General features: G+C 38.7%; 2 protein-coding genes across 9 annotated transcripts in view; one reads left to right on the top strand and one right to left on the bottom strand.

Moving 5' to 3' along the window:
- Positions 1 to 24,931, bottom strand: part of LOC308621465 (uncharacterized protein) — a 196,456-nt gene extending 171,525 nt beyond the window's left edge. The window contains exons 1-5 of one of the 4 annotated variants that reach the window (XM_081242043.1): positions 24,665 to 24,816; positions 22,472 to 22,516; positions 21,584 to 21,652; positions 20,490 to 20,568; positions 33 to 3,094 (exon numbers count right to left, since the gene is read on the bottom strand). In XM_081242043.1, coding sequence (XP_081098169.1) covers positions 3,040 to 3,094; positions 20,490 to 20,568; positions 21,584 to 21,652; positions 22,472 to 22,516; positions 24,665 to 24,815 — 399 coding nt within the window. In that variant the 5' untranslated portion in view covers position 24,816 and the 3' untranslated portion in view covers positions 33 to 3,039. The other 3 variants (XM_081242042.1, XM_081242040.1, XM_081242041.1) reach the window with 3 other exon arrangements.
- A 260-nt stretch (positions 24,932 to 25,191) lies between these two features.
- ITPRID2 (ITPR interacting domain containing 2) overlaps positions 25,192 to 27,992 on the top strand; it is a 39,632-nt gene continuing 36,831 nt past the window's right edge. For 4 of the 5 annotated variants that reach the window (XM_081242037.1, XM_081242036.1, XM_081242035.1 and 1 more), the window contains exons 1-2: positions 25,377 to 25,689; positions 26,048 to 26,093. In XM_081242037.1, coding sequence (XP_081098163.1) covers positions 25,479 to 25,689; positions 26,048 to 26,093 — 257 coding nt within the window. In that variant the 5' untranslated portion in view covers positions 25,377 to 25,478. Of the gene's footprint in view, positions 25,690 to 26,047; positions 26,094 to 27,992 lie in introns of all 5 variants that reach the window. The other variant, XM_081242038.1, reaches the window with a different exon arrangement.

Raw genomic sequence — 27,992 nt, 5'->3', positions numbered from 1 at the left:
CATCTGGTCCTGGGCTTTTGTTTGTTGGCAGATTTTTATTTTTTATTTTTTTTTTGCAGTACGTGGGCCTCTCACTGTTGTGGCCTCTTTCGTTGTGGAGCACAGGCTCCGGATGCGCAGGCTCAGCAGCCATGGCCCACGGGCCCAGCTGCTCCGCGGCATGCGGGATCTTCCCGGACCAGGGCACAAACCCGTGTCCCCTGCATCGGCAGGGGGACTCCCAACCACTGCGCCACCAGGGAAGCCCTGTTGGCAGATTTTTAATCACAGTTTCAATTTCAGTGCTTGTGATTGGTCTGTTCATATTTTCTGTTTCTTCCTGGTTCAGTCTCGGAAGGTTGTGCTTTGGTAAGAACTTGTCCATTTCTTCCAGGTTGTCCATTTTATTGGCATAGAGTTGCTTGTAGTAATCTCTCATGATCCTTTGTATTTCTGAAGTGTTAGTTGTTACTTCTCCTTTTTCATTTCTAATTTTACTGATTTGAGTCTTCTCCCTTTTTTTCTTGATGAGTCTGGCTAATGGTTTATCAATGTTGTTTATCTTCTCAAAGAACCAGCTTTTAGTTTTATTCATCTTTGCTATTGTTTCCTTCATTTCTTTTTCAATTTTTTTCTGATCTGATCTTTATGATTTCTTTCCTTCTGCTAGCTTTGGGGTTTTTTTGTTCTTTTTTCTCTAACTGCTTTAGCTGTAAGGTTAGGTTGTTTATTTGAGATGTTTCTTGTTTCTTAAAGTAGGCTTGTATAGCTATAAACTTCCCCCTTAGAACTGCTTTTGCTGCATCCCATATGTTTTGGGTCATTGTGTTTTCGTTGTCATTTGCTTCTAGGTATTTTTTGATTTCCTCTTTGATTTCTTCAGTGATCTCTTGGTTATTAAGTAATGTGTTGTTTAGTCTCCATGTGTTTGTATTTCTTACAGATTTTTTCCTGTAATTGATTCTAGTCTCATAGTGTTATGGTTGGAAATGATACTTGAGACAATTTCAATTTTCTTAAATTTACCAAGGCTTGATTTGTGACCCAAGATATGATCTATCCTGGAGAATGTTCCATGAGCACTTGAGAAAAATGTGTATTCTGTTGTTTTTGGATGGAATGTCCTATAAATATCAATTAAGTCCATCTTGCTTAATGTATCATTTAAAGCTTATGTTTCCTTATTTATTTTCATTTTGCATCATGTGTCCATTGGTGAAAGTGGGGTGTTAAAGTCCCCTACTATGAATGTGTTATTGTCGAGTTCCCCTTTTATGGCTGTTAGTATTTGCCTTATGTATTGAGGTGCTCCTGTGTTTGATGCATAAATATTTACAATTGTTATATCTTCTTCTTGGATTGATCCCTTGATCGTTATGTAGTGTCCTTCTTTGTGTCTTATAATAGTCTTTGTTTTAAAGTGTATTTTGTCTGAAATGAAAGTTGCTACTCCAGCTTTCTTTTGATTTCCATTTGCATGGAATATCTTTTTCCATCCCCTCACTTTCAGTGTGTATGTGTCCCTAGGTCTGAAGTGGGTCTGTTGTAGACAGCACATATATAGGCCTTGTTTTTGTATCCATTCAGCCAGTTTATGTGTTTTGGTTGGAGCATTTAATCAATTTACATTGAAGGTAATTATCGATATGTATGTTCCTATTCCCATTTTCTTAATTGTTTTGGGTTTATTATTGTAGGTCTTTTTCTTCTCTTGTGTTTCCTGCCTAGAGAAGTTCCTTTAGCATTTGTTGTAAAGCTGGTTTGGTGGTGGTGAATTCTCTTAGCTTTTGCTTGTCTGTAAAGCTTTTAATTTCTCCATCAAATCTGAATGAGATCCTTGCTGGGTAGAGTAATCTTGGTTGTAGGTTTTTCTCTTTCATCACATTAAATATGTCCTGCCATTACCTTCTGGCTTGCAGAGTTTCTGCTGAAAGATCAGCTGTTAACCTTATGGGGATTCCCTTATGTGTTACTTGTTGTTTTTCCCTTGCTGCTTATAATATTTGTTCTTTGTATTTAATTTTTAATAGTTTGATTAATATGTGTCTTGGTGTGTTTCTCCTTGGATTTATCCTGTGTTGGACTCTCTGGGCTTCCTGGAGTTGATTAACTATTTCCTTTCCCATATTAGGGAAGTTTTCAACTATAATGTCTTCAAATATTTTCTCAGTCCCTTTCTTTTTCTCTTTTTCTTCTGGGACCCCTATAATTTGAATGTTGGTGCGTTTAATATTGTCCCAGAGGTCTCTGAGACTGTCCTCAATTCTTTTCATTCTTTTTTCTTTAGTCTGCTCTGCAGTAGTAATTTCCACTATTTTATCATCCAGGTCACTTATCTGTTCTTCTGCCTCACTTATTTTGCTATTGATACCTTCTAGAGAATTTTTAATTTCATTTATTGTGTTGTTCATCTCTGTTTGTTTGCTCTTTAGTTCTTCTAGGTCCTTGTTAAACGTTTCTTGTATTTTGTCCATTCTATTTCCAAGACTTTGGATCATCTTTACTATCATTATTCTGAATTCTTTTTCAGGTATACTGCCTATTTCCTCTTTATTTGCTAGGCCTGGTGGGTTTTTGCCTTGCTCCCTCATCTGCTATGTGTTTCTCTGTCTTCTCATTTTGCTTAACTTACTGCGTTTGGGGTCTCCTTTTCGCAGGCTGCAGGTTCGTTGTTTCCGTTGTTTTTGGTGTCCTTCTCCAGTGGCTAGTGTTGGTTCAGTGGGTTTTGTAGGCTTCCTGGTGGAGGGGACTAGTGCCTGTGTTCTGTTGAATGAGGCTGGATCTTGTCCTTCTGGTGGGCATGTCCACGTCTGGTGGTGTGTTTTGGGGTGTTCGTGGCCTTATTATGATTTCAGGCAGCCTCTGTGCTAATGGATGGGGTTGTGTTCCTGTCTTGCTAGTTGTTTGGCATAGGGTGTCCAGCACTGTAGCTTGCTGGTAGTTGAGTGGAGCTGGGTCTTGGCATTGAGATGGAGATCTCTGGGAGGTTTTCACCGTTTGATATTACATGGAGGTGGGAGGTCTCTTGTGGACCAGTGTTCTGAACTTGGCTCTCCCACCTCAGTGGCACAGCCCTGACGCTTGGCTGAAGCACGAAGAGGTGTCCTCCACGTGGCTCAGAATAAAAGGGAGAAAAAGAAAGAAAGAAAGAAAGAAAGAAGATAAAATAAAATAAAATAGTTATTAAAATAAAAAATAATTATTAAGAAAAAAAATTTTTTAAGTAATTAAAAAAAAAAGGACAGTCCCTAGGACAAATGGTAAAAGCAAAGCTATACAGACAAAATCACACACAGAAGCATACACATACACACTCACAAAAAGAGAAAAAGGGGAAAAAATATATATATATCGTTGCTTCCAAAGTCCACCTGCTCAATTTAGGATGATTCGTTGTCTATTCAGGTATTCCAGAGACACAGGGTACATCAAGTTGATTATGGATATTTAATCTGCTCCTCCTGAGGCTGCTGGGAGAGATTTCCCTTTCTCTTCTTTGTTCGCACGGGTCCCGGGGTTCAGCTTTGGATTTGGACCCGCCTCTGCCTGTAGGTCGCCTGAGGGCGTCTGTTCTTCGCTCAGACAGGACGGGGTTAAAGGAGCAGCTGATTCGGGGGCTCTGGTTCACTCAGGCCGGGGGGAGGGAGGGGTACTGATTTGGGTCAAGCTTGTGGAGGCAGAGGTCGGCGTGATGTTGCACGAGCCTGAGGTGTGCCATGTGTTCTCCCGGGCAAGTTGTCCCTGGATCATGGGACCCTGGCAGTGGCCGGCTGCACAGGCTCCCGGGAGGGGAGGTGTGGAGAGTGACCTGTGCTTGCACACAGTCTTTTTGGTGGTGGCAGCAGCAGCCTTTGTGTCTCATGCCCGTCTCTGGGTTCCGTGCTGGTAGCCGCTGCTCGCGCCCGTCTCTGGAGCTCGTTTAGGCGGCGCTCTTAATCCCCTCTCCTCGCGCACCAGGAAACAAAGAGGCAAGAAAAAGTCTCTTGCCTCTTTGGCAGGTCCAGACTTTTTCCTGTACTCTCTCCCGGCTAGCTGTGGCGCACTAGCCCCTTTTAGGCTCTGTTCACGCAGCCAACCCCAGTCCTCTCCCTGGGATCCGACCTCCGAAGCCGGAGCCTCAGCTCCCAGCCCCAACCCGTTCCGGCGGGTGAGCAGACAAGCCTCTCGGGCTGGTGAGTGCCGGTCGGCTCCGATTCTCTGTGCGGGAATCTCTCTGCTGTGCCCTCCTCACCCCTGTTGCTGTGCTCTCCTCTGTGGCTCTGAAGCTTCCCCCGTCTGCCACCCGCAGTCTCCGCCCACAAAGGGCCTTCCTACTGTGTGCAAACCTTTCTTCCTTCACAGCTCCTTCCCACTGGTGCAGGTCCCATCCCTGTTCTTTGTCTCTGTTTTTTCTTTTTTCTTCTACCCTCCCCAGGTATGGGGGAGTTTCTTGCCTTTTGGGAGGTCTGAGGGCTTCTGCCAGTGTTCAGTAGGTGTTCTATAGGAGTTGTTCCACATGTAGATGTATTTCTGATGTATTTGTGGGGAGGAAGGTGATCTCCGCGTCTTACTCTTCCGCCATCTTGAAGCTCCTCAAAACATATTTCTCTAAAACTCTGAAGCAATTTTTTTGTTGCCTTTGAAGCAGAAACATTTTCATGTAATCAATCTGTGAGCTATTTGTCATTGTAATCTGAATTCTTTAATCTATTATGGATAATTTATTATGGATAAATCAATTTTTAATCTGAACAGTCTAAACGTTAAAATAATTTAAAGGAATGTCTTTGTCTAACCTGGGTCAGAAGTTATATTTCCCACTTTACGTGGAGAACTTCAGATTTAATACTTCCTCTGCTTTTCTATGTGAGGGTGATATCAGCTTCCCTTGTCAACAGTGCTGTTACTGTTCTTTAGCTCATTTCTTTTTATCCTAATTTCCTCATCCCCAATAATCATATGGCAGTGATACCAATTTTAATATATTAATGGGATTTATATTTCATTTTAAAAAATTAGTGCCTTCCTATTTTTTAGCTGTAGAAGAAGAGAAAAGATATAGTGCTGGTTCCATGTATTTGAAATACAGTGCCCAAATATACCAAATTCGTTTCAAACAAAATTCCTATTTATGATAGAACTAACTATAATAGAGGATCATAAATAATAGACATTTCTAAATCTCCCCAACTGTTAGAAACATGAAATAATTCTTGCTGACTATATTAGAAAAGGCATCCTGATAAGTTTGCAGGTAGATAATGCCCATTTAACATATGAATATTTGAACATTTCCTGTTTATACTCATAATGCCTTTCACTTATAGATGGAAATGCTTCTAGTTTTTTTTTACCCCCCAGATTTATTGAGATATAATTGACATATAACATTGTATAAGTTTAAAGTGTACAACATGTTGATTTGGTATTTAGAGTATACTGCAAAATAATTACCACCCATAGTGTTAGCTAACACCTCTATCATGTCACAGAATTACCATTTTTTTGTGGTAAGTACATTTAAGATCTACTCAATTAGTAACTTGCATATATATAGTACAGTATTATTAACTATAATCACCATTCTATATATTAGGCCCCCAGAACTTATTCATCTTTAACTAGACGTTTGTACCGTTTGATCAATACTTCTAGTTTTTAAAGTCCTTTCCCATGTGTTTGGTTCTCACAAATCTCAATATATATCGATATATATAACAATATATTATATATTAACTATATACATAAACTATAGAGAGTGAGAAGTGTGGTTATCTTTGTTAAACAGAGAAAATGTAAAATGTTTATATGTTCTATAACAGTGGTTAGCAGACTACGGCCCAGAGGCCAAATCTGACCCACCACCTGCTTTTGAAAATAAAGTTTTATTGGAAGACAGCCCTGCTCATTCATTTATGTATTGCCTATGGCTGCTTTTGTGATGCAATGGCAGAATTGAGTAGTGACAGAGACCATTAGGCTCATAAAGCTTTAAAACATTTACTATCTGGCCTCTTAATGAAAAAAAAAATTTCTAATCCTGTTCTACAGCAATTTTTCCTTAAGAACCATATTTAAATAACCAATTTAAAACTTTTTCCAACTTTATGATGTCAAAATTAATAGTGTCCAATACATGGCATATACATTTTCTATGGGAACTCTGCATACCACAAGAAGTGAACTATGGAATTTTGCAGCATTTAATGCTACTATTTTATAATGTAGGAAACAGCATATCAAGATATGCATGTTAATAATAAAATAATTAGGGAAATTTTGATTTATTGATATTGATGTGACTTTACTGAACCAGAGAAGTTCAGAAAAAGTCTCCTCTTAAAAGTGAAACTAATACAGTTCTAATTTAGTATGGTGTGCAAGTCCATTCCTATCAATATTTCAGCTTAGCTTGCGTGTAGCTAGCTCTTAACAGAAGCAATTATCAAATAATTCTTATAGTCTTAAAATAAACACTAAGGCTGATTTAACCTTACTTTTGAACATCATTTCCTACTACGGAGTTTTACACTTGAGCACAAATATCTGGCTCTTTCTTTAGAAACATCGTCTTCAGACAAGATGCGCTCAAATTCTATGATATGTAATGTAAAAATGTACCAATGATAATAGATTCTCACCAGCTGAACAAACAAATGAACTAAATACAGATTCTCTGGAAGGCATACATAACTTCAAATTATTGCCTACCTCTTGTCTTTCTACTCTTTTTAAGATATTTAACTTTGGAGAAATGGGAAAAACCAGACTCCCGTTTATTACTGCTAGAAATTTGAGGGAAATTTATTTCAGAACATAAAATAAAGAGCTGGTGTAGATAAGTGAAACACAAATGTATAGTAAAGTTAGAAGTTGTTTTTAAAAATGAAACTACAACATTTTAACTGTCAGAATGCTTTCCTTTGGGGTTTTATTTTGATGTATTTCAGCTATTGAAAAACAATGGGATCTTTCCCTTAAAGACCCAAAACGTAACATCTTTCTAAAAAGAAATATGCAACCAACTTTCAAGTGTCTTTTCACAGCTGTACTATACTTCTTGTGGGTCTTATCAGTAGCAGTTGTATTCAAGTGCTTATGGGTGGCATCTATTCCAAAAACTTATTTCATAATATATCTTCTGAGCATTAGCTTTATTTACCCATTTTCCATTGTAACTTATACCTTAATTAAACCAAATTAAGTGGCTTCCCTGGTGGTCCAGTGGTAAAGAATCTGCCTTACAATGCAGGGGACGTGGGTTTGATCCCTGGTCAAGGAACTAAGATCCCACATGTCACGGGGCAACTAAGCCCGCGCGCCACAACTACTGAGCTCGCATGCCTCAACGTGACAGGCTGCATGCTGCAAACTACAGAGCCCATGCACCCTGGAGCCTGTGCACCGCAGCTAGAGAAGAGAAAACCCACACACCACAACTAGAGAGAAGCCCGCGCACCATGACAAAGAGCCCATGCACCGCAAAAAAAAAAAAAAAAAAAAATCCCACATGCCTCTACGAAGATGCTGCGTGCCACAACTAAGACCCGACGCAGCCAAAAAACAAACAAACAAATTAAAAACATTGATGATCTACTAAATTCAAGGAATGAATACAGTTTGAAAGAAAATCTTATTTAACATTCTCTATTAGTTTGGGGCTAGATACTCTTTCCTCAAGGACTGGTCAACTGCGACAAAGTTGAATAGAGCCAAGATTAAAAAAAAATTCTATTCTATTTGTTCATTTTCCATTCCTGCTTATACCTCAGTGGCTTCAATAGCTTTCTAGCTGGTTTCCTTTAAGAAGAAACATAATGTCATAATAAACATAAAAGTTCAATTGCTAAGTACTCAGTGAATGTTAGTTCCCTTTCTTTCTTATCTTACTTCTTTACCTTTGCCCTCTCCGTCAGGATTTCCCAAGTCAAAATCACTCTCCTCACCCTTGCCAGAAATTTTTTTCCTTTTTTAATAACAGTGTTTTTAAAGCTGGTTGATGTTGGTTCTACAGCAAAAGGGAAAGAAAGTATGAACAGGAATCTCTCACTGCTACTCCAGGCAAAAAAGTTCCCCTTTGATTCATTTTCTGACCTTACTTGCTTTTCAACATTTTTTTAAGTGACATTTTAAAGCACTTGCCTGTACCACTAAGATGATAACCTTATACTGAAGTTCCTCATTATGACACTCATTAGTTTGCAAGTTTCTGGGTATCAGAAACTAAATCTTAGTACTCAATTCCTATCTGGGTCAAGTAAATCTCCTTGTACAAAAGCATGACACAACTATTAATTGAATTTTAAAAAAGTGTACATGGATTGAATGATTCTTACTTTAAGTATATTTAAAATTTTATATAATTTGTCAGTAACAAGGGCACTCCAGTCAAAAAATTAAATTTGCAGTAAGTTTTATAAATGTATTACTTTTATTTGCAAAGTTTAGTTCACTAGAAATAACTTTATTTAGCAATAAATATTTCTAAAATTATACATCTATTCATATATATATGTATATATATACACACACACACACATACATGCACATAGATGAACTGGGTTTTTCACTGAGATTTTCAAATTATAAATCAATTTTGTAAAATGAAAAGTTTTGGTAAAAAGATTAGTAGTATCAAAAGTTGTTTTGATCAAGCCAAATTGACAGCTAAGTCACTTTTATATTGATAGCTGAGTCAAGTTTGTCTAATGGAGAAACCAGGAATTCTAAAAAAATGATAGACTTTGGCAGTCACATTTAAGTACTTTGCAGTTAAAAGCAGCAATGGTTTATTTAACAGGTTGCTCGGAATCAAGTGGAACTTACTGTTTTGGTGTTTTGCCTGACTTTTTTTCCATTTACAAGTGAATCAATGCCCCGTAGAAATAGTTTTTTAAATACAGCCAAAATGAAATGGCTAATTTCACCAATATATTTTATTAACTGGAATGACAGTACTCTTTAATGGCATTTGTCTGACACCAGGTCTGTGTATTTCTTCACACATTCTGTTAAATGAACACCTGCCAAAGCAAATATCTGACTGATATTTATACCAGACTGTTTCTATGTAGGAACACTATGTTACACTGCTTGCTTCCTTGAAGGAATACAGAAGATTAGAAGTTGTGAATGTTGAATACAAACTTTGGTTTCTTTTTTTGAAATGCTAACTCAAAGTAGAATTTTCAAAACTGAAATTTACTGACAATAAAAGGTACTCACAAACCAGAATCTAAATAACTCTCCCCAAATTGTTCAAATCTTTAATCAATCCTCGATACTAATTTTTATCAAACATCAACCAATTTTTTTCATAAGAAAGTTTCTAAAAATATTGACTCAATACAACAATTGAACACCAAAATAGTCTAGGTGTGAAGCTTTTTTGATTCACTTGAGTACTGCTTGCATTATGAGGCTTTGTAGTTTATACGAATGGTCTCTGATGATCAAGTTCATTGTTTTTAAGGTTGAGGAGACTCAAGCGCAAGCCTGAACCGAGAAAAGAGAGCAGAGCCAAGGTCAGGTTTTCTCCTGTTTCTACATGGTGCCTCCAGAATTCCTCCAAGGAGCCCTAGGAGCTACTGGTGGGGCTGTAGAAGGGCTAAGCAGACAGGACCCCTCATTTTCCCCTCACACTCCGCACTCTCTTTAATAAGGGTTATTCTGCTGCACCTCTTTTACATATTTGAAATTCTAGGTAAGAATGAGTTTGAAGAAAAAACTCTGTCCCTAAAAAACAAATTTGAAAACCACTGTATTACCTTGTGCACCATAAGGAAGAGGGGGAATATCAGACCCAAATTTGAAATGATGTCCCTGTTAGTAGCCAGCATGAGAAACACTTAGAAATTGCATTCCAAAATAAGGGAAAAAGGATCCTGAATGTAGTGTTTTTGTACAAGTAAGGCCCTATTTTATTTTATTTTTTTCTTGTACATCGGTTGTTGACTTAGTGTTTCTAGAAATTTGAATTGTACAAAAATGAACAATGAATAAACAAAGTTTGGTAGAGAAACTTCCCATGTGTTTCAGAATGTAAGAACAGGTGAGGCTTACAGAAAAGCATAAGAATAAGCTAGTTAACAGAAATCAGAACAATGGAAAGTTAAATGACAGTAAGAGCACCATATGGACTAAAAGACTCAGGAAGAGCTTTCTGGAAAAGAGGCACTCAAGTAAGAGTAGAAGATAAGGGAGATAGCATTCCTGGTGGCAAAACAACAGAGATGAAGGGGGGGAAAATCATGTTTATTGAAGAGAAAGAAGATACAACCAAACGGAGAGGACTGTTTGTGTCAGTGGGATATGAGCTTGAATTGGTAAAATGGGGTTTTATTGAAGAAGCACCTGGAAGGTAATTGAGGACTGTACATTTAAAGTATGCATAAGGGCAATATGGTACTACCTTTGGTACTCAACAGAAGATGTGCTTTAGTACTAGCAGGCTGGCAGTGCATTTTGAATATTCAAGGAAGTTTCTTTTATTGTGTTAAATTACTGACGGTGGAAAAAATGTAGGTTGTACTTCAAAAGATGCTAGATTGTTTTTAGAGATTTAAAATCACATATGTAATAGTAGACACACATGGACATTTTATACTGCTCTCATAACTGTGTTGTATGGAAAAAAAAAGGCTTAGGAAGTGTACACCATGACCTAATCCATATCTTTCATGTCATATTTATGTAATATGCATAATTAAAAATTTTTATCATCCCTTTTAAATAATTTGTAAAATAAATTAAGAAATTTTGCTTAATGGTAAGCACTATGTGTTTGAGAAATGATATTTGAAATAAATTTGTTTCTCATAGAGTAGAAATACTATTGGATATAGCAGAAAAACAATGGCTATTACTAGATAATTAAAACTGAAGAAAGAACTTCCCTTAAAAAGATTTGAATTAAATGACCCTGGAGAAGTGTTCTTTTCCATTTATAGCTTTTATTTCTGTTTCTTCATTATACAAGACATGGAGACAAAATTTTACCTAGCATAAATGAATAATATAAAGGAGGAATCAATGGACTAGAAATATCCTTCCGAGGTCAATTCAATGAATGGTCCCTATATTGAATGACTATTAATTTTTAGGCGGAAGCAGATAAACCATCAGTTTTTATAAGCAACACATCTGTTATATAGGTTAAAATCAATCTCAAATGAAAATTATCCTACAAAAATATTTTTAACTTCTAAATATATTTCTTCAACCTCCAGTGTCTTTGGACCACCCAACTGAATGTTAAATGTTTCCATTCTTTTCTTTTTCTTTTACCAAGTCCACTATGGAGGTGTGTGGCTATGCATGCATGTGCCATGGTTCTCCTTTGCTAAAGTCTGATATGGAGAAAATTATTGTTCTAAGGAGAAAAAAATTTTCCTTCTTGGGAATTACCTGGTTTTGCTTTATACTTTGATATTCTTATTGAGGGGTGTGCATGGGAAGTCCATCAAAAGGTATGTTTGAGTGAGAATAGTGGTAACTGGACAGTTTTCTAAAATGAATGGCTTCTATAATGCAGTGTTTTCATTTTCCTTAGAAGGCAAGCTTGGAAAGAGAGCGGAATTGCATTCAAGTAAAACTGTGTTAAGAAAGGGAGGGGAGAAGAGTGATGAGATGGCTAGTTTCAGATAAGAGCATAATTTTGAAGAGTACTGATACGCCAGATAACAATGTTGATTATAATCTTCTCCTTGGTAGTCCCCCTCCATTTTCCAGCCTTGTAAATCTTAGGAAAATTGACTTCACCTGCTCTGGTATTGTGTGGGTGGACCTGCCTTGAGGATGGGCATTAGGGAAACAGCAGAGGCTTCTTGATGTAATAACCTCTGGATGGCTCACAGCATAAGGACACATACACATTCACAGACATGCACACACGCAGACCTGTGCATACATGCACACAAATGTATATCCCCATGTAAAAAGCACCTGTCAGCTTAAGCCATTTCCACACTGACCGGGCGAGGTCAGTTCAGGTAAAACTTACACTGGTTTTGAATCGCTGTGGTTGTACTCATGGTAGAAAATAGAACTTTAAGAACATTCATAAACTAATTTGGCCCTTTGATAAATCTTTGGAAATGTATAGAAAATTCAGAACTTTTGGTACTTCCAGAGCCACACAGCCTGTGATTATAATCATTTAGAAATTTTCCATCATTTATCTTATTTTCTTTTGCTGGAGGTTATTTTGTACTTTGGGGATATTAAGAATCAAAACTATGCATTTATATGGATAAAGGACTTCATTCTAATTCGTATTCATAACTCAAGAAACTCCATGTCAGAGTTGTTGAATTACTGCTTTTCATCATGTCTCCCTCTGCACAGTCTAGCTAGATTGGATGTTCTCTAAGACCTATTCTAGTTCAGAAAATATTAGTTATTATAGGACCTCTTAGTATTATGTGTAGATGCTAATATCCAGTGGCATAAAAAGGATTCTGCTGGTAAGGAAGAAGATGGAGCAGTGATGGTTTGGCAGGTAACCAACAGTATAGGTCACCAAGGCAAATCTGAATTTTTGTTGACTAAAACATAATTTCCTCTAATATTAACTATCTATATAATTAATATTTATCTATATAATTAATATTAACTATCTATATAATTAATTAATATAGAACTGTTAGTTCTATTAGTATGTAATTTAGCCTGCCTTCTGATTCAGGGATAGGATTTTTTTTCTATAAACATTTATTTTTTGTTTCTGAGGCTCTTAACATTGTTAGAACAGGGAAAGCACACACCAATGCATGTGAAATTACTAACATAATTTTTATTGAGTATTCTGAACTAAGAGAAGGAGATAGCTCATTTGCACATTTCCCCTTTTCTACATCATTCCTAGGGCACATGTTAGAGGTTCTCCATATACATGGTTGCTGGCTCTTTCTCCTTTATATTAGTTGTTCACATTACCCATGGCCAAAACCTCAATTTCCTGTGTTCCCTTCCTCCTTCCACTTTCCCACCTTTTAAAACATATCCATATCCTTGGAGCCCTATTTGTACTTATGTGATAATGGTTTTATATGGGCTAGATTAACTGTGCTAATATTTACTTTGCTAATGTGTTGGACCTCTAAGGTAATTTAAGGCTTTAATCGTTTTAAAAGTTCAACCCCTTTAAAAAGCTCTTCAGGAATGCTGCCAGTTTACACATCTTGATGGAATGGCCATTTTGGCTTCCCTATCACACTCACAGAAGCAGGTGGCTACAAGAAAGGTTGGTTGGCCTGTATGACTCCACTGTCTGGAGTCTGTTCATTATGTCAGCCTGATCTCTCATCCTACGCCATCTCTCATTCCCTCATCAAACTCACATTGCAAATTGCTGGTTTCTGCAGCCATTTTCTCCACCCTGTTTCCTGTGTCATCTTGAGTGATTCATATGTGACTTCAATATTTATAGAGATGCCCCACCCAACACCCTGAACTCATTATTTCTTGACCTCCTCTGCTGCTCAGGCCTTTTAACTCCTTTGAATCTCAGTGATCTACTACCAGTGCTATACCCCAGTGCTACCTTGTCTTCCCCAGAAACTCCTCATCTCTCTTAATTACATTTCATAATCATACTGTCTTAATCTGAGTTCCTGCCTCTTCCAACTATCCCTCTTCCTTACTTCTAGCAAACTAACTCTTTGGCTTCATAAAGAATCTAAAGGGCTTCCCTGGTGGCGCAGTGGTTGAGGGTCCACCTGCCCATGCGGGGGGCGCGGATTCGTGCCCCAGTCCGGGAAGATCCCACATGCCGCGGAGCAGCTAGGCCCGTGAGCCATGGCCGCTAAGCCTGTGCGTCTGGAGCCTGTGCTCCGCAACAGGAGAGGCCACAACAGTGAGAGGCCCGCGTACCACAAAAAAAAAGAAAAAGAAAAAAAAAAAAGAATCTAAAACCTTAGGAAAACAGCAAAGATTCAAGTCTCTGAGCCCCTCTATGACCCTGCTTCTTTATCCTCTGCCCTACCTCTTCCATCCAGTCTGCATTCTGTGGTTTATCTCACCAACTAATCTCTCTACTATCATCACACTCAAGCTCTGAGCTCCTCTCCTGGAGGAATCTAAAATTTTGTCTCTTGAAGTTCCACACCTACGTACCTAAGCCTGCCAAATAAAGCTATATCATTGCCGTCAGCACTGTAAAGTGGTTAAGAGCATGGACTCTGGAGCCTGACCACCAAAGCTCAGTTCCTGGCTCCTCCACTTACTAGCTGGGTGCCCTTAGCAAAACAGCATGACCACTTTGTGCCTCATTTTCTTCATCTATAAGAAGGGAATAATAACTGAACACATCTCATAGAGACGCTATGATGAATAAATGAGCTAATATTTATAAGGTGCTTAGAGAGGTATGTAACTGTTAAAAATAAACAAGTATTCTACTTCTCCCTTGTAGTTTTTATTCCATTTTTAATAACAGCTATTTCAAACCTTCACTCTCTTTAATTCTCCAAAAAGCTCACTCTCCATCACTTCAACAGATGATCTGGCCTCATTCTCAGAGTACATATAGGACAGTAGGTGTGAATTCCTTTAAATTATCTTACCCTGGAAATTTAACTACATTGGTGCATTTATATCTCTTTCCAATCTAAAAGAAAGAAATCACCTTCTAAAATTAAGTTTCCTCCCTTCAAATACCTAACCTTTTCTGTGTATATTTAACCTTTCTCTGTCTACTTGTTCCTGTCTTTAACCAGTAAATATGTTTTAATTCCCATGCATTCCCCTCAAAAAATAACCAAAACTCCTTCTTCAACTCTACATTTCCTTTTAGCTATTTTCCTATCTTCTTCTTTCTCTTCATCAGATGCCTACATTTCCTGTTTCTACCTTTACCTCTTTCATGACTATGTTACTCAGAAATGCTAGTAATTGTAAGAAGGTCTAATATTAAAATCAAGTGGGAATAAACTTCAAGGGATCAAAACTTTAGAACTTGGCTTTTTCCCAACCTTAACCAGACATAGATATTCATGATCTTGAATGCTCGTATATTTATATAACGGCTTTCCTGCTCTTTTGTTCTACCATAATGAATTAATTGTTATCATTTGACTACCCCTGCTATTTCCTGTTTCTCTCTTCTAAGAGGAATTAGCCCTATAGACTCCCACTACAATCAAGGCTTCACTCTTCACCATTCCACCACAATTACTGTCAAGGTCAGCAATAACATCTCGATTTCCAAATCCAGAGGTCAATTCTCAGTGTTCATCTTAATCAACTTCTCAGGAAGTTGGTAGAATTTACAATTTCCTCTTCTTTAAAACCTTTTTTTTTTCAGTTGCCTTCTGGATACCACTTTCAGTTCTCTCTTCCTACCTTGCTAGTTGATCTTTCTTAGCCTCCTCTGATGGATGCTTCTCAATTATCTGCCTCTAAAATGTGAAGTACCCCAAGACACTATCCTTAGATAGCTCTTCTTAACATTCTTCACCAATTCCCCCATGGTGGCCCCAGCTAATTTTTGAGCTTCAGATACCACCTATATGCTGATGACTCCTAAACTTATGTGCTAGTCCAGATTTTCCCCTTGAACTCTATACTCATATATCCAAATGCTTACTCAATATATCCACTTAGATGTCTAACAGGCTTTTCAAACTTAACACACTGAACAAACTTTTATTTCTCCCAGAACTCCTCCACCTTTAAGCTTCTTCATTTCAGTCAGAGAGAGTGTATGACCTTAATAGTTTATACTGGTAAAAGAATGAAAGCCGGTGAAGGAGACTGGGAAGTAGTAAAATATGCAAATGTAAGATCAAGAAAGAAATGTGAGGCATAATCAATCCTGACAAGAGCTATAAAGATACCTATAACATGAGGGCTGAAAGGATCCACTAGACTTGGCATTTTAGAAGTCATTGATGACTACTGCCTTAATAGGCTTAGAACAGCTTACTTGGGAAATAGGAAGAAGGCTGACCAGAATCATATAGAAAAAATGGCTGTCTGATATTAATGATGCCAAACACACACACACACACACACCCTTACAATATTTAAGCCAAACTTTCATCCAGAGTTCCACTTTTGTACTGTAATTTCTCTTTTTTTGTTGTTTTTTTGATGTGGACCATTTTAAAAGTCTTTTTTGAATTTGTTACAATATTGCTTCTGTTTTACGTTTTGGTTTTTCAGCCATGAGGCATGTGGGATTTTAGATCCCTGACCAGGGATCGAACCCATACCCCCTGCACTGGAAGGCAAAGTCTTAACCACTGGACTGCCAGGGAAGTCCCTGTACTGTATTTCTGACTGCTTGGGGCTATATCTCTTATATGTATTATAAGTACCTCATATCTAATATGTCCAATAATGAACTCATTTCCTTTCTTCTCTGTTCTCCTTACTCTCAAACAAATTAATGCCTAATCATTCTAAATTCTCTATCATGTTGAATGACACCAATACCTATCCATTACCTAAAGTACAAAGCAAACTTGGGGATCATTCTATTTCTTCCTCCCCACCCACTTTTAATCTGTCAAATCTGATTGCAGCCCTTATCTCCACTGGTCTAACTCAAGTCTTTATAAACCTCTGTCCTCCAACCCCTGCCACCAAACTAATAAGCCTCTTACCTGGTTCCCTTGCCTGAGGCTTTCCCATGCCCTATTCTTTCAACTGTATAGTTACAGTTATCTTTCAGTAAAGCACTTTAGTTAAAAACTGAAAGCTGCTTCCAACATCACACTGGCAGTAATACACCCCCTTAAAATAGCACACCAAGGCCTTTAAAATTTGGCTCTCGCCTACCATTTCAACCTCAGTTTATGACAGTTCCTCACTTGCCTTAACATAATCAAACTGAAAAATACACTGCATGGGGTCAGACACATACTTCCCACACTTCTATCTCTGGAATACCTAGAGCTTTCAAAGTTCAAATAAGTTTTTATCCTTAAATTGTAAATACAATTTTTAAAAGTTTGAAAAATAAAAGAAAAAAATTTAGCCATAATATTGTCATTTAACAGAACATCTTTGTTTCCCTCCTAACGTTCCTCTCTGAAAGTATATATTTGTATAGTAAACATATAATTTTGCTTAAGATTCTCACATATTTTATTTAGCTATTCCTTGTTATGTTGCAGAAAAGAAATACCAAAAATTATTAAATTTATTTTGATAAAAAGAAATAAATGAAAGAAAAAGAGAAAAAAAACAAGGGTGGGGAGAGAATCGAGCCATGAATAAAGTTTAAGATGCATTCCATGATAACCTACTCATCTACCATGAGTGAGCCACACATTTGGCTTTCAATTTTCTAGATGCCAATGTGAAAAGAGAAAATTTGTCAGTTATCTAACTCCCAGTGCCCGTGAGTTAACCAAAAATGTCCTGGTAATTTTAACTCTTCTTGGAATAAATATTGTAAAAAGATATTTCTCTTGAGGTTCTCCTGAAGGGAATACAGGGTGATATACTTACAACCTGTGGGAAGTTTCTTTATTGGAGATGGCACATCTCATTTCATGTCACTGCTCAAATCAAAAATCAGTATAGGCAGATGCCATTGCACAAATCATAGAGTAATTCTGTAAAAACCATCTTCTTGGAAATCATTTGATACTATCAAGGCACCTAGCTCTTTGCTGGTCTGCTTTAAATCATGAGTAAATATAATATATTGAAATATTCACATATCACATGTGTTAGTCACAGTAGTGACTGAAGTTTATCCTTTAGAAAAACTTTCTGAATATTGTTTCTCTTCAAGATAGAGTTTAAAATAGTTCTTAGGTGAAATCTTAAAACGTCATGTCCCATACTGGGCAGTTGAAGCTTGCTTGGAAGACCAGATTTTAGGTTGAAAAGCAAAAGCTCCCTCTTTTCGATCAGGAACATTGTTCCCTTTGAGAAAGTCCTCTGAGTGCAAGAATGTGGCTGGGCCAGGGATGTTACAGTCTTGGGCTTTTGCATCTAATAGAGAACAGAATGTTATCCTAGAAGGACTCAAACATAACCTGAATAACGTACTTGTTTGCAGAGATTCTGTCTCCAATCTTGAGTCCTCTCCAGAAATATGGATAGGTGGAGCTACAGATTTTGGGCCAGAAGTATCAACTTTACTTCTGTAATATTACATGCTAATAAGAAACCTGAATACTCAAATCTTTGTTTTTACATTCTCTGAGTTTTTCAGAAGATTTGGTGAGATAAAAACAATTTTTCTACCTTTGCCTTTGTGTTTGCAGGACTGTTGAGTTATGGATTCTCGTCCCTCAATAATTCTGTCACTAAGATGGCTGACCTTAGGCAGGCTTCTTAAAATTTCTGAGCTTAGTTTTCCTCCCTTGTGAAATGAGGGAGTCTTAGCAGGTAATCGCCTCCCTTGAATTCCCTCTGCCCATCAGCTGTAAGTGAAGAATCCCCTCAGTTTGATGACAGTAAGTGGTTGCTAATGTTTCTCTAACAGCGGACCTGGAGTATCTAAGACAGTCACACATCTTGGCTAAGAGCATGGGCTTTGCAGGGGATAAGTCCTGGTTCCACTCTGCCCCTTACTAGTATGTGGCCTGGGGCAAGTATTAACCTCTCTGAAGCTCAGTTTCCCTTCTGTAAAGTGAAAGTAATATAAGCTCTTATAGAGTTGTACTAAATGAGACAGTATAAATCCAGGTATAAATACTGTGTCTGGAACAAAGCAAGTGCTTAATCAAAACTATCCATTTTTCATATTATTTCCCTGGGTCCACTGAAATAATTGCTCTTCTAACAGCATTTCTCCAAGTTGAATATCAGCACTAGTATAATTACAGTGTTTAAAGGTTTTAAGGTGCCAACTTGAGTTGACTTGTTTTTAAAAAAAACTGGAAAGACGTAGGCTCAGGGAAATTTTTTAAAATTAAGCAAAACAACCTGTGTGCTGACCTTTACCCTGTAGTTCTTTTATTTAATAACAGTCTGTTAGCAAACACCACTTTAAGCTGTTTGATTAGTCCTAATGTAATCCAGGCCAAATATGCTACCTAACAGCAATAATAAACTTTTTTGCCTCAAAGAAATTTTAATGGCATTTGCTTTACTTTTCTGTTTGTTTTGAAACAAGATTGTAAAGAAGTTCTTAGTTTGGGGTTCCCATCAATAGATGTTTAGTCCTTTTAACTTTTGATCATATGTAGATTATATTTCAATACAACTAAGTACAATAAAATCATTCTTAGATAGCAGAGATAAGCTTTGAAGGCTAAGTACTTATTTTATAATTTTAAAGCGATTGTTTACCCACAAAAGAAAAGGAAAAAAATTCCCCCACATGTGGGAAACCGGAGTTCTTTGCTGTGCTCTTAACTACAGCAGGAAATACGTGTTTGTTTATTATGACCCTAGTGCTTCCATAGCCAGATTAACATTCAAACACAGAGTTTTTATTCCTCTTAACCAACAATTGTCACCCTGACTGTGGAAACTGATAATGTGCAGGGAGTTTGAGAAGAATACTTGTATAATTACATCCACTAGAGCCTGGCTTGTACCCACAACTTGGCAATAAATTCTTTGTGAACAGGGAACACTTCTAAGAGTAGGTCCCCCTACAGGGTGTATTAATTAACACGTGGTAATGTGCTGGGTCAACCTTTGTCAAACATGACTTTCAAGGACTATCAAATTTTATAGCAAAAGAGTTCAGAATTATCATTATATGTTAAGGAAGTCTCCTTGTTGATTCTAGGTTTTTCCTCATTCATGAGATGTGAGCCTCAACTGATCTGTAACCGGTTGTGAAAGAGTAATCACTTGTATTGCTGCTAGAAAGTACTCTGCAGGATAAAAGGTGAGTAATATATTTTATAGATAGATAAATAAGACTCTACACTGATGCATAAGTCCCGAATACCTGCATGTTAAAACCCCAAATTTATCAAGCCATTGTAGAGACATATTAATTCAATTTTAAAAGTTCTTAGGAACTAGCTTATTATTTTCTGTCTCTATAGCTGTTATTTCCTTCAATATTTTATTATTGGATTAACTCTCATAGAACTTCACTTATTTTAAAAGCAATTTTAAAGGATTGCTTACTGAATTTATACACAACTTTCTTTTTTTAATACACAACTTTCTAAAAATTGCTTATAATCATTATTTATTTGCCAAAATGACTTAATCAGAGGAAAGAGATTATTAAGTGGATACATCTTATAGCTTCTGAATTAAGGGAGACACAAAGGGGGATTTAAAACTGTCACTAAGCTCTAAGGGATCTACTGGCCCTGCCCACCAATACAGTGCTGGTTGAAATTGAGTGTCCTTGTTTTGATGGCCTACCTGCTCAATCTTGTACTTTTTGGTTAGTGATGGTAAGGAAAGTTGGTGGAGCTGAATGTAAAGAATAGCCAAAAATGGTTTAGCAGAATCCTGTCTGAATCTGGCAGAAACCCCGCTTTCTCCCCATTTTGTCCACCCTCAAACTTGCCAAGCCTTGTTCACTTTGGCTTTATTTTAAAAATGCATTTCTGGTGAGTGAGGAAAGGTTTTGTACTGTGTTTTCAATGACTCACCCAAAATAACTCCATTCAACTTGTAAACGGTCCTGTTCTGAATGCAGATTGTGTTTGTTCTGAGATGGGCATGAAGGGGCTGCAGAAGGGAGATTAGAGAGGGGAAATGTGGCAGGAGAGGCCAGTGTAGTTTATATTTATTCAGGTTCAGGAACACATCAGAATTACTTTTTAAAAAGACATTGTGTGTGTGTGTGTGTGTGTATGTGGTGTGTTTTAAAAAAACATTTATGAGGTCTGTACCCTTTAAAGCTTTTAAAGATACATCGTATTACATAGATACGTGGTTCATCTAGTTACCAACCACTTTTTCTGATCCTCATAAAATGTGGAAGGGGAGATTTACATGTAAATATATAATTCCAAATATATGCATAGTGAAATCATTTTTTTAAAGTTCTAAATGCCTTCAAATAGGAAGAATCATGTAGGTAACATAAGAGCTAGAAATTAATCTTAAATTAGGAAAAAAACGTGTATCAATAAATTGATCACATAAAAGTAGTGTTAAAACTCGAAAATGCAATAACAACTCCCTCCTGTTTTGTTGTGTACCGCAGAAAAATGTTTTATATCAAGTGGCATAGATTGAGCATCTGATATCAATAAATATACCTTTTCCAAAGCTTTTATGATTCAAAATATCAGAGACCTTTAAAAACAATATTTTAGGGCAGGACTGAAAAGAAAATGAAGAAAAGGACTGATCTAAACATGAGCATTAAAGCTTCACAGATGAATTAAAAACATTTTGGCTTTCCCATGTGTTACTATGTCCAGTTATGAGGATTTCAAAACCTCCTTTGAGTTGTTTCATGAATTTATGAAACAGACCAAATAAAGCTTATGCTGTTATATAATCTTGCTTCACCCATTGTTGATGAAGAATAGATGAGCCATTCTTACCTGTTGCTCAGAAACACCAGAGAATTGAGCCACTGAAAAGAAAACAAGCAGTCTAACAACGTTTTACCATGGAGAGGGTAAATTTAGCACTATGTGGCAAACTGAAGAAATTGTGATCTGGGAACGGTGAAATGAATGATAAACGACAAGTTTTAGCATGCACAAAATCAGAAAGTATATAAACTTACCCAGATTATGTAAATAATTTGCAAGGCAAAGTTCCAGTGGTATTAACACCTGCTTCTTCTGATGTGTACCTGGAGAATGAAGGAAATCAAAATAGGTTGTTTTGCTATGTTAATGCTTACTTATGAGGACAATGAACTAGTATAATGAGAGTTTTTGCTAACGTGGAAAAACCCAAAGTATAGGTAATAGGTTTATAGACCTTAAATATTTAATTTTATTACTTTAAAATATATATAATAACCAGAAATACTTTAATGGTTAATAATTGACAAAGAAATATATCAAAAGATCAGTCTAAGTCAGACTAACCACCTTTCCTCATAGTTCAATTACATGATTTGTAAATAAACCTTTGAAAGTTTTTGAAGAATTCATTCATTCCGTAACATTTCCCTTTTATCCTCTTTTATCCTATTGTAAATCATCCCACTGGTATCGCTGGAAATGTTAACAGTTATGTTGAGGGGGCCCAAAACATTACATGTTGAAATGAATTTTAGAAATGCTGGGTTAAGCAAAGTTAAACAGTTTTATTTAAAAAAAATAAATCTTGAAAACTTCGCAAGTCTTTAACATTCACTGCGACTGGGATGGGCCTGGGGGAGGCGAAAATATGTAGAGTTTACCAAATTTACTTTATACAGAATTCTTTCCTCCAGGCAATTCTATTATTAAGACAAAAGGGATCTGGGAGGTGTAAGGTAAATAGAATGGAGGATTAAATAAAAAGTGTAGCATTTTATATTTCAATTTGGTAAATTGCAGCACTATACCACTCTCTGAACAGATTCCTAATTACTAAGATTTTGATGCACAAAATAAAATTTTTTATTACATAAATACTAAAGAAACAATACCTTAACTAGAACCAAAATGCCTTAGCTTACCTAGTAGTAAATCTTGTTTTGTAATTTGGAGGCATGTGTTAAGGCCTAGAAAAGCAAAAATAAGTAATTAATTAAACTGAGCATAATGTTTCACTTTTGATATATGCTTTACCATTTAAAATTGCCTAATTTAACTAGAGTCTGTTTTCTGTCCTAGCCTGAATTTATGCCATTTAAAAGATTCAGCTGCATAAGCATGAAAATAGATGCCATTTACTATAAGAATAATCCCCCCATATAAAATTAACTGAATTTTGTCTGTTGCGATATAATTATGCCAAGAGCTATACTGAGCAACCACTTTATTTCATATAATCTTCACAACACCTTGGGAAGGTAGTTATCATGATGCAACTTCACAGATGAGGAATGTGATAGCCAGAGATATTAGCTGTCTTACCCTAGGCCACACAACTAGAAAGAGACAGAAACAGATTTCAAACTTCAGTCTGACACTAAAGACCCTACTGTTCCCACTACATCATGCTGGATGGGATTATCCACATCTAACATAAATGTATTTCTTCCTCCACCTTGTAGGCTTTAGTAACTCAGACATTATTCTTTATGTAGAACTTCTGCAACGTTGATTGGCAGTAGGTCTACAATACAGTACTTGTTTGGAAAAAAAAAATCCTTGAAGAAGCAAGCAAACAACTAGACTCTCCTCAGGTGTAGTATGGCATTCATTTCGGAATAAATTAAACACCTTGGGCAGTTTTCTAAAATCTCAAAGTTGAGAATACAATTAAAACCCCTTACTTTTCAAAATAGCTTGCTGTTTCAAGGATTTCCTTCTTTATTAGTTCTGTATCCTCAATGTTTTACATTAAAAATTATCATGTAGAAGAAAACATATGATTGTGCTATTGGTGAGTCAAGGATTGCTGTACTCTATTATAATATTACCTGCTGGCAATTTTTCCCCCTTTCTTTATTATTTGACTTGGTGGTTTGGTTTTTAAATATAAAATGTGGTTCATTATTCCCAAAAATTCTTTATTGTCTGAAAGTATTTAAACAACAAAACTAAGTAAAAGGTAATAGGCCATAGAGAAACAACATAAAGCAAGTATTTTATACATTTGACGGTCCATCCTGAAGAATGTAAAGCATAGAAAATTTACCTCAAGAGAACTCAATGTTCCTTGTGGGGTTAGTACTGTACTAAAAGTGTAAGGTGTGCAAGAATATAGAATAATGTTCTTTAGTCTCCATTTACAGTCTGCCTAGGAAGTCAAACATACCCTCAGAAGCCAGTCATATTATTTACTGCACAGTTCAGTCCCAAAATAAAAGAGACAGACATTCAGTTATATACCAGGGAATTGTGGAATAGATGTGACCAGAGGTGGTGGAAAGATGTAGTCCAGGAAAAGTTCTGGATCAGCTGGATCTTGAAGATCATTAAGGTATTGGACAGAAAGAACAGGAATGAAATGAGAGGCTAGGATAGAGAGTCAGCAACAGCATGTGGAAATGATGGAACTGGGTAGGGTGGGGTCCATCAGGGCCCTGAATGAAACTGAAGACAGCATACTTTGTTCTCTGTGGCTTCTGACCAGCCCTTTCAGTGCCTTCTCTCCAGGTACCTCCCTCACTTGCTTTCCTGCTCACCTTTCCTACAGGCAGCTAGACACTGGCCTGTTTTGAAGGACCATTAAACTGTTAGCTGCATTTTGCTAAAGGACTCTTGAAGGCTGGAAAGTTCTTCAGATTCAAAGAAAAAATTTTTAAGATTCAAGGAAAAAATAGTGAAACTTCAAGGCAATGAGATACCAGTATCCCTGTTCTAGCTCCCCCTCATATTTCACAGTATAAGGCCCAGAATGATATTATGATGGTTCTGGAAAGTTAGTCGGGATCTTGGATATGATATTGAATAGGATTTTATAGTCTTTCTGCTAATAAGATTTTAAAAATAACAAAAGGGACTGCTCAAACTCATTTTTAAAATGTTCTAAACCTTGACATCATTTGTATCTTGTAGCACCAAAATCCAAGCAAGTATTTCTACTTTTTCCCAGCTGTTCCTTGCTCTATTTTCCTTCACCTCTCTATGTCCAATTTCAATGTGGAATTTCCAAATTAAATCTTTCATACATAACACGACCACAATAAATTTCTTAGGCGTGAAAGGAGCACTCCATGAAGCTTAGTCTTTTCCAGTTTTGATATTTTGACAAGAAATACCAATTACACGCCTCTTTTTCCCATCTTTCTCCACCATTTCTTGGACAGAATTCTTTGGACTCCTCGAAGAGTAACTTCCAGCGAGCCCAAGCAGACACTCAGTTTGGACGCAGTGAAGACGGGCATTGAGTGAAACTTGGCCTTTCCACATTCCTTCTGTTTTTGGGGTGAGAGGAGAAGTTAATAAGCAAAGATTACTAACCAACAAGCAACCAATTTCGCCTGCTCCGCCGGCCGCGGCGGGGGACGGGGGACGGGGGACGGGGGACAGGGGACAGCTGGCGGGGGACAGGGGACAGCTGGCGGGGGACAGGAGGCGGGTCTTTCCAGTTCGCGCTCGCCGCGCCCCGCCCCGCGCGCCCCCGGCCGGAAGGGGGCGTGGAACGCCGCTGAGGGAGGGGCGCGCTGACGCGCGGCTGCCCGCCAGGCCCCTGGCGCGTCAGACTGAGGCGGGAGGGCGGGGCGGGGGCCGGGGGGAGGGCGGGGCGGGGGCCGGGGGGAGGGCGGGGCGGTGAGCCGGGACTGGGGCCGGCCGGCGCTCTGCTCCCAGCCGCGCTCGCTCGAGCCGCTCGCGCTCCCGCGCCGCGCCCGGCCGGCTTCATGTGAAACTCTGGCCCTCCGCCCCCTCCCTCCCCTTCCTTCCCTCCCTTCCTCCCTCCCGTCCCCTCCTCCTCCTCCTCCTCCTCCCCCCGCGCCTGCTCCAGCTCCCCGGGGCCCCCAGCCCGGCCGGGCGCTGACCGCAGGGGCTGGGGTCCCAGCCGCCGCCGTGTCTCTCACAGGCTCCGGTTGGGGTTGCGGAGCCCCCGGTGCAGCCATGGACCGGCCCCTGGTGGCGTCGGCGGAGGCGGAGGAGGAACTGGAGTGGCAAGTGGCGAGTCGCAGGAGGAAGGCCTGGGCCAAGTGCCGCGGCTCCTGGCAGGCGTCGGAGACGGAGGACCTGTCCACAGAAGCGACGACGCAGGACGAGGACGAGGACGACGAGGAGGACCCCTCTGGAGCGAAGCTGCCGGCGGCCGCGGGGAGAGGTCCGTGCGCCCCTCGGGTCAGCGGCGGGCGGGGAGCTCGGGGAAGTTCGCGCGGGCGGGGAAAAGTCTCGTGCGCTTTGGGCGACTGCTGTGAGTTCTGGAAGATCGTCCTGGGCTCGAGAGGCCGAGGGGAGAGGGGACACTTCCGACCTTTAAACGTGCGCGCTTGGTAAGGCGTCTCCAGCGTCAACAGGGATACCCCGGTGCTATCATTTCCCTTCAGATGGTCTCTAAGCCGTGTTGCTTAGGCTGCATTTTGCCCCCAGTAGATTTTCCTACCTGGGGGTATCCAGGGTGACCCCGCAGTCGGAGTCCTCCTGGGGTCGGTAACGAGATGTCCCCTCGCTCTGCCCCGCAGGAAACGTGCCCAACGAGAAGATCGCGATATGGCTCAAGGACTGCCGGTGAGTCCTCGGTTGCGCCGCTCGCGTCCCGGGGGAAGATCAGCGCTGATGGGACGCCTGGGCGGAGTGACTCGGGCCGCCGTCCTTGCGGGTCCCTTGGACCTCGTAAGCCATAAACCGGAAAGTGAGCCGGCGGATAGCTTCCTCCTTTAAGCGATTAGAAATGGAAGTGCTGTGACCGCCGATTATTTGGTGACCATGTTGACTTTACAGTTATTAGGACTTCAGCTACGGTGCGTGATGTTAGCATCAGAGATCAGAAACCTGAAAAAGATAATCATGCCATGTTATTATGCTTGCCCTGTTTTTATTTGAAAGGATTGTCACATTTCGCACAGTATTTTATTTTGCTTTTGTTTTGACATGTGTATATCTGGCAGAAGAGTCATTTCCCTTTCAAATGTATTTTAGATGAATGTAATTTACTTAACTACACTAACCGGGCTTTAACTTTCTGTTGGTGCCTTAATTCTGTTTGGAGAGCTGTTAAAGCTAGCTTACTACTTTGTTCTAGCTTACTTCTTGGACATGCATTTGTCAGATGGCCCTGGAATTCACAGAAGGGAAATAGAGCTTTGAAGACATTCAGGCTGCATAAATCTTTTTAATTACACGCTTTGGTAGCTGGTACAGAAATGTTTGATAAAGTACAGAGGAGATTAATCGTATCTTACTACAGTAAAATGTACTTGTTTCATATTTTAATTATTTTTTTCCAACTTATTTGCTACTTATAAAATCTCACATGAAGCATGTTGGCTTTTTAACTTTTGTTAAGGTGTTTGCTTCTGTACATATTTTTTGCCATCTCAATTTGGGCTTTTCTTTTTTTTTTTTTTTCTTTTTGCGGTATGCGGGCCTCTCACTGTTGTGGCCTCTCCCGTTGCGGAGCACAGGCTCCGGATGCGCAGGCCCAGCGGCCATGGCTCACGGGCCCAGCCGCTCCGCGGCATATGGGATCCTCCCAGACCGGGGCACGAACCCGTATCCCCTGCATCGGCAGGCGGACTCTCAACCACTGCGCCACCAGGGAGGCCCTGGGCTTTTCTTAATCTTTTGTCCAAGTACCAGAGTTTGAGAAGTGTTTTCTGGTGGGGAGAGAGAAATGATTCTTATATATGCCAGTTTATTTTTCTTTCCTAAAGACATAAAATATTGGCCATTGCTCTGTTGCTATCCTGTTTTGGTGAATTGCCTGGAGCCTTACTGAACACTCTTTATTATAGAACTCATTAACCTTTATTGAGGATGTCATAGACCCTTCTGAGATATGATGAAATCTATGGACCTTTTCTCTAAAGTTGCACAAAAAAATGTTTAAAAGCAAGAGAAGAATCATGTTGTTTATTTTATGGTATATGGGAGTTAAGATTATATAAGAGATATATCAAGTAAATAAGTGCATCTTTTAAGATAAATGCAGTGGGCAAATGTTAACATTCACCAGGACACAAGATCTCTGAAAATTCCAGGAGTTTTGTTGCTAACCTTGATTTATGTAGGCAGATTCTATAGTCTGTTGCGGATTTCCTACATAGGTTTCTTTCTTGTTCCCTACAGCTGCACCTATTCTGTACGAAAGGGACATTCATTTGTACTCTGGAGAGCTAAAACAAAGTCTTTTATTGTTAGCTTTATTATCACAGATTTGACTGCTAGGATATATGCAAGTTTTCTTTTTTTCTATAACAATTTAGGGTCCTTCCCAGAGTCAGGCATCTGTCTACTTTGTATATTATGTACAAATGATCTGAAGACAGCATCCCCCCCAACCCCCCTGATAAGTTCTCAAATATTCTTTGTTTTCTTATTGCTTTCCATATCCTGAATAAAGATACCATGTTGTTTTTCCTTAAAGGGAGTCTTTATTTTGGTAATCTTTTTTTTTTTTTTTTTTGT

This window comes from Mesoplodon bidens (genome assembly GCF_964165515.1).
Source record: "Mesoplodon bidens genome assembly, chromosome: 8".
Taxonomy (NCBI): domain Eukaryota; kingdom Metazoa; phylum Chordata; class Mammalia; order Artiodactyla; family Ziphiidae; genus Mesoplodon; species Mesoplodon bidens.
This window is presented reverse-complemented; position numbering and strand designations above follow the sequence as displayed.